This window comes from Conger conger, chromosome 11, assembly GCF_963514075.1.
Source record: "Conger conger chromosome 11, fConCon1.1, whole genome shotgun sequence".
Taxonomy (NCBI): domain Eukaryota; kingdom Metazoa; phylum Chordata; class Actinopteri; order Anguilliformes; family Congridae; genus Conger; species Conger conger.
This window is the reverse complement of record NC_083770.1, coordinates 8982117-8988825: the sequence shown is the minus strand read 5'-3', so window position 1 is coordinate 8988825 and position 6709 is coordinate 8982117. Positions and strand designations below refer to the sequence as shown.

The 6709-nt window shown below is 41.1% G+C and overlaps 1 protein-coding gene across 1 annotated transcript; it reads left to right on the top strand.

The window, feature by feature from the left end:
• The first annotated feature begins 322 nt into the window (after positions 1-322).
• Positions 323-5943, top strand: LOC133140524 (SLAM family member 9-like). The gene is made up of 7 exons (XM_061260530.1): positions 323-548; positions 2890-2971; positions 3564-3893; positions 4128-4385; positions 4756-4851; positions 4961-5197; positions 5918-5943. Exons 2-7 carry the CDS (start codon positions 2899-2901, stop codon positions 5941-5943), a joined length of 1020 nt encoding a protein of 339 aa, XP_061116514.1. The 5' UTR covers positions 323-548; positions 2890-2898.
• The last annotated feature ends 766 nt before the right edge of the window (positions 5944-6709 follow it).

Below are 6709 nucleotides of genomic sequence, written 5' to 3'. Positions count from 1 at the left end.
TATCTTTCATTATGAAAACAGTACGTATTCTTCATCCCATTGATTAGTTGAATCGTTTGTTTATACGTCACCTGTGTCCTTACTACAGCTAGACAGCAAAGTGTTTGTTTTCAACAAACCCCTAAAGGGTTAAGAGGGAACATGAGTACTAAGCTACAAATTCCATTCAAATGTTCTTATGCCACGCCTCTAAATGTAAATTCGGGGGCTTGGCCAATTGGAAACGTTGAATTCCGTCGTTAAGATCTGCCGAAAATCAGATGCCCAAAAGAAAACTATTTAAAACTCTAATGAGCAGCGCGCCCCAGGCCACGCACTACTTTCGTGCAACGCATAAAGGAGAAGACCGGCTCCACTCAAGCGACGCACAAACGCCCTCCCTGCATTTTCTGGATTGTTTTAAATATTGCAGTGCACTTTAATTACGAGACTGGGGGTTCGCATCTGTGCTGTAAGGAAAGAAATGAAATACAATACATTGTGGATTCCTGTCATTTTGTCCTTTGTCATTTTAACTTCTAGAGTTGGAGGAAGCGGAATCCTTGAAGGTAAGATTTTGCCATGTACGCTCACCATGAACGCGTATGATTAAGACGTATTACCGGTTCTTAGAGAGCGCTTGTCATACACCGTGATGTGACCCAGTGATCGCGCAATATACTACACAACTAAGACGATCCACTTATGCACAGTCTAATGATTGCTTATGCGATTTCTACTGCCTCAATTGACCTTGAATGAATTAAATGTATTGCAGTGGAATGAAAATAAGTTGTCAGTAGTTTATTGTACGAATTTAATTCGTGGTCCACATTAATTTATGAGAGTTTGGAGAACGGGCAATTGAGATTGAATTTAAATGCTGGAAGTTCCCACCTAGCATGTCTGCTATTTCAGGAACCGTGATCGTTCCGTGATACTTTTAGATTTTTACACAAGGCTTATGCGAAAAAAACATTTTTGAGATGGCAAATATCTTCGCGAAGAAGACTGGACTACGCATTGGCCACTGAATGCGTTTTAAAAGCATGCTTGAAACTTCCCCCCTGAGTGCACAAGTAACTTAAACCGGCACAGTTCCTTTTGAAAAGCCACGTTGCAGATGTGGAAATGTTCAAGTAGGCTACCATCTACGGGCCGTGACCTTGTAAGCGGAATAAAGTTATAAAATGATCTCATTTGGAAGTGATCAAGGCTAAACTTTCTTAAAATATTGGAGATAGGCCTCCGGGGAGGTCTGCACTACGTCCTGCGTGAAGTTGGCAAATGTTGCTGGCCACAATTGGAGACTCCCGGTTCGCATTTATCAAAATAAAAGTTCGGTGAAAAATTATTTATGAACTGTAATTTTGTCAATTTTTATTGTTAAATTAATACAGTTGGATATGATTGTGATGTATTTGCAGAGAATATAAAATTGTGCACAAATTTCAATTAAAAACTGTTTGCCACCTGTTGTTGCTGTCTGTCAGGTGTGGTATGGGCATGCATTGCCAGAGACTGTCAGTTGCCACCCAACTCATTTGCATAGCTCATAACTCAAAAACGATAAATTGTTTCAAAATGAAAGGGGGTATACATTTGTTAGCTGGACCCTTATCTTTAATATTCTTTCATTTGAAACAATTTATAGTTTTTGAGTTATGAGCTATGCAAATGAGCTGCTTGTGAATTGACAGTCAATAGCAACGTATGGCCACCCCACACTAGAAACTAACAAATGTATACCCCCTTTCATTTGGTAACAATTTATAGTTTTTGAGTTATGGGCTATGCAAATGAGCTGGTCGTGAATTGACAGTCAATGGCATTGCATGCCCTTACCACACTGTAAATACAGCAACAATTGCTCGGAACATGATTTTAGATAATAAATGTATAATTTTATATATATTATACATAGATTTAATGTATGCCCCTTCATATTTGGCAACATTGTTTTGCAAACAGTAAGCAGGTATGCAAATGAGCAGTTATTGAACCTACAGGGTCAAGTAATTTATGCTTGGCCTACAATATAGTCACTAGTCAAATAGCAAGCTAGTTGCTTGCTGACTTTTATAAGTTCTATCCGCAATTAATTTAAACAATGGTAATTATGTGAGGAAGCGCAGCAAACGCGGTAACTATGTTCTCATTATTTAACGTTACTCAGCAGCTCTTATTTTGACGGAAAATCACAGGAAGTTGAAACCGGAACTTCTGTACAGGAAGTCTAATTGTTGCCAACTTCACGGAGCTCTTGTGCCTGAAGTTATCTGAGGTGCGTTAAAGTTCAGCAAACGCGAACGTTTGCAAACAATTTTTTTTTTCCCGTGAGTACTCTGTTCGCTGTGTTTGCAAACGGGCTGAAAGATTTGCGGCGAACAATGAGGAAACTAGACAGGGAAATGTGAAGATTTCGATTTGGAATGTTCTTAAAAGCCATCGAACACTCACTATATTGGTAGCCTAAAATTTCACCAGAATGCAGGGAATTAAGTGAGAGATGCTCAATTGTCGTGGGGGAGAACACCCCCCACCCCACCACACCCCAAACCACCAATGTTGAAATGAAACCTACGCCCCTGTATGTTACCATGCTAGGACTCGGAACTGTACTTTCCTTTCGGGTCGTCAACGTCCCTGGGTTTGAAGTGCACTTTATTGTATGTCGTTCTGGATAAGAGCGTCTGGTCAATGACTAATGTATTGTAATGCATGTGCTATATATAGGCTATAGGGAGCGTTCATTTTATACTCTATAGCTTCCTATTTACATTATTTGAGATGTTATGTTAAGGAGGTATAAAGGACCAATTGTAGGTGTGACACTGTATGACGATATGTTTAACGTACAGTTTATGGGTAGTTTGCTAATTGTTACTTCTTTACAATATGTTTCTATAGATACAAAGAATGACCACTCAATGCCAACCTTTCAAAATGTCAAGAAGAATCCATGTTGAAGCGATGCTTCTTTGTCTTATAGGTAAACTACATTTTAATCTTCTGTTTTGAGTACTATTGTTTATAATAAACTTGAGGCTTGTAAAATAATGTTTATGCATTACTCAAGTTCAGTCTCAATTGAGACTAGATTGAATTAAGTGCTTAAATGGCTCACTCAGAGGTGGATTGATTCTGACAGTTGGAGTTAATTCCCTGAACGATAAAGACAAATGTTGGCATGGAGGAATGGTTGCTTTTGTTGCAAGCACTTCTCCATGAATAATTATAGAAAACTAATAATTCTGATACAGTTGTGGTATGTTTCATATTCAGAATATTAAAAAAATATAAAATGTATTTTACAGTCACTTTTCATAGACTGAGATTGTTTCCTTATTTTAGTGTTAGCTATTGTTTCCCGGAACCTCGCATGACATGCCTTTCATGAAATAAGCAAGGGGCTTGCTTAATTGGATTAGCTTAACGTACATTTTGTGTTGATTTTTTTGGGGGGTCCCAAAGACCCCTGTAATGTGCATTACCTCCATCTCTGGTAACCACATTTTTGTGTGTTATAATGTGACAACTCCATCTCCATAATACATTGTGACTAATTCCCCTCTCTTTTACAGTGTGCCAGTGCAGGTGGTGTGAGGCGGTGGTAGAGAGAGGGGCCACCTTCAGAGTGAAAGTGGGAGACAGCATCTCGTTTCCTGTCTCGCCTGAATCTGACCACATCTACACTGTTCACCGCTTTCTTAAAAGATTTGCAGTATTGGGATGGCATCATCGATCATTAGTTGATGTTAAAGAGCCATATAGGGGAAGGGTTAGCATTGACAATAAATCAATATGGCTGCATAAACTAAACCTATCAGATTCTGGTCCTTATGAAGTTAGAACTGGCTCGATATATGGCGGATCTATGCAACTGTACACAGACTTTCACGTGCAGGTTTTTGGTAAGTTGGCTGAAAGCAGATTAAACATTATCTAAATGCACCTGTAGCACACCGTAGTGTTATATCAGTGTTCAGTGTTTTCTTTCAAATTACTCATTTTAAGCCTAACTAAACTGTTAATACTTCTATAAAAAATATTTTCAGGTCTTTGTGGTACACCATAATGCTTGGCATTAACAAATAACAGATATTGAAGTGTTTCCTTTGTTAAGTGAAAACTGATTTTTCTTTTAGAGCCCGTCTCTAAACCCAACATCACAGCAGAGTGCCTGGGGAATAATGTCAGTGTGAGCTGCTTCAGTCAGGGGACGAATGTGACTTACAGCTGGGAAACTCTGCCCCCCTGTGGTGATGACAGCTGTGTGCGCCTGGGCCAAACTATACACCCCCTCCCTCCCTCCACAACATTCACATGCACCGCCTATAACCCTGTCAGCAACGCCTCCTCTGTTTCTACACATCTGGAAAAGTGCTCCACCCGAGGATTACAAGGTGAACCCAATAGACACTCGTGGCAGCGGTGTGGACATTGGCCAGATGATGGTGCACCACCTTCTGCATAACATCTCTGTCATAGTTTTGAAATGAGACATTTGTTGGGACATGAAGTGATTGTAATCTGCAGCAATTATAAGGTGAAATCTAAGTTAAATATGACATTTCCAAAAAAGAACAAAATGGGTTTTTTTGCAGTAAACAATGAGTAGCAATTCCAAGTAATATGCATCTAAATGACCTGAATAAGCATTTTCTCCTAGTCCTTAAATTGGTATGAAATATATTCTACATTTTAAAAATTCATTTGGTGGAAAAAAAACAAACCAAGAAGCTTCCTTGAAATATGAAATAATATATATTACAGGAGGATGGATTCCAGCCTTGTGCGTCACATCAATTGTCATTGTCTTCGGAGTACTACTACTACTGCTGTACATAGGGAAGAGTGGACCAATTCAAGGTAAGTATCCACACCCTCTGATAAGTGGAATCCCTTTTATCCAGTTACCTGAAACGATTAAAGATGTAATTCCATCCATCCCTTATCTTAACCAACTTATCCTGAACAGGGACACAGAGGGGCTGGAGCATACATTGGGCGAAAGGCAGGAACACACCCTGGACAGGTCGCCAGTCCACACTCTTACCCACGGACAATTTAGACTCTCCAGTCAGCCGAACCTGCACGTCTTTGGAGTGTGGGAGGAAACCGGAGCACCTGGAGGAAAGCTACGCAGACACGGGGGGAACATGCAAACTCCACAGAGAAGCCCCAGCTGACCGGCATTCGAACCCAGGACCTCCTTGCTGTGAGGCGGCAGTGCTACCCACTGCACCAGCCCTTAAAGATAGTTGAGGCAGTCATGGAGGAGGAGCCGCCATCTGCAATGTGTTCTATTGATCAAGTATATGTGAGCAGGTCCTGTTCAGTTACTCAATAGAAACTGATGGGCCTGAAACACAGACTGAATATGCAAGCATTAGGAAAGGAAAGGCAATGAAGCAATAAGGACAATTGAATTAAACTGCCAGGCACTTTCACAAAATAAGTAGACTGTGACAACATGAGAAAGATATTTCTTTCAGCTTGTAAATAAATGCATATATTATTTGATTTATATTTTGTGTGATGCTCATTTGGTGAAACTATTTGGTGAAACTATGATATTGTGTAAAGCTATGGCTGCATCAGCACTGAGTGAGTTTGTACAATTGAGTTTTGAAACCAAATAAAGTAATTTAATTTATTTATTTACCTTATTTTTGTTTCTCTATTCAAAAATGAATGACTCGCGGCTGTCCGTCCCCATTCATGTTTTTCAAGGTTTTATTGTCTTGGGTCAGGTGCAAACAAGAATAGTCTGCGTGCAGGTGGCCTTTGTAAGGGTAATTTCCTTAATTGATTCTTAATGTATGAAAAGAACCTACCAAAGGGCAGGATATTAATTGCTAATTGTATTCTTTTATTTATGATATTGTGTAAAGCTATGGCTGCAAATTTATCCCCTCTGGGGTCACGTTTCCAGTTCCATTCCCCTCATGCGGAAGTTAGCGGAAGTCAGCGTAAAATCGCCAGGGTGGTCGCCAAGCTTTCTCTGTTGGTTACTATCTGCGTCCGTTATCGTAAGTTAGCGTCAAGTCGCCAGCGTGGATGCCAGGGCCAGTTGTCTGTTACAGGGCATTCTTCAGCCAGTGTACCGGGTGGGCTAGGGAGCTACCACGGTGGTCCTAGCACATCTCCAGGCCATCAAACGAGCGGACAGCCACCGAGCAGGCGCTTGTCAAGGAGCGCAGGACAGAGAAATGACTACTGGTACGTATGTGAGGAAACAAAGGTGGATAAAATGTGTTCTGTGAGGTATGGACTGTGTTGCTTTTTCTCTGCATACACAGGCTGTGATCACTGGAAAGGAGCCCTCCGAGTGGCTGAAGGGTTTCCAGACAAAGTCACCTCAAAGAGTCCCAGTGTACCTAGACAATGATGTCCAGCAGGACCGGTTCTACTACCTCGAGACTGTCCTGAACAGTACATCTGCACTGCCTTTTATCCGGGATCACTGTTCATTCTAGAGGTGTTGTTCCCAGAGGTGAGACCGGTATCGCACACAATGATGGGATCAGACTTGATGAAGTGCCTGGTTTCCCATACCAGGCTGTCACCGGTGCACTTTCTGCTCTTGGGAAGATGACCCTGCAGAAGACGGGGGAGGAGTTCTTCGCAGGCACACCGCTCCAGGAGAGGCAAGGATAGATTTTGATTATTTGTTAGTTGGGTTCAACCCTGATGTTACCATGATCCATTTGACACCTCTTGTTTA

Excerpts from the sequence above, each read along its gene's own strand:
- LOC133140524 (XM_061260530.1), top strand. The coding sequence starts at position 2,899 with ATGACCACTCAATGCCAACCTTTCAAAATGTCAAGAAGAATCCATGTT. Across the intron at positions 4,852-4,960 it reads GAAGAGTGGACCAATTCAAG|GGACACAGAGGGGCTGGAGC; the intron begins GTAAGTATCCAC and ends TATCCTGAACAG. Across the intron at positions 5,198-5,917 it reads TTCGAACCCAGGACCTCCTT|TTCCATTCCCCTCATGCGGA; the intron begins GCTGTGAGGCGG and ends TCACGTTTCCAG.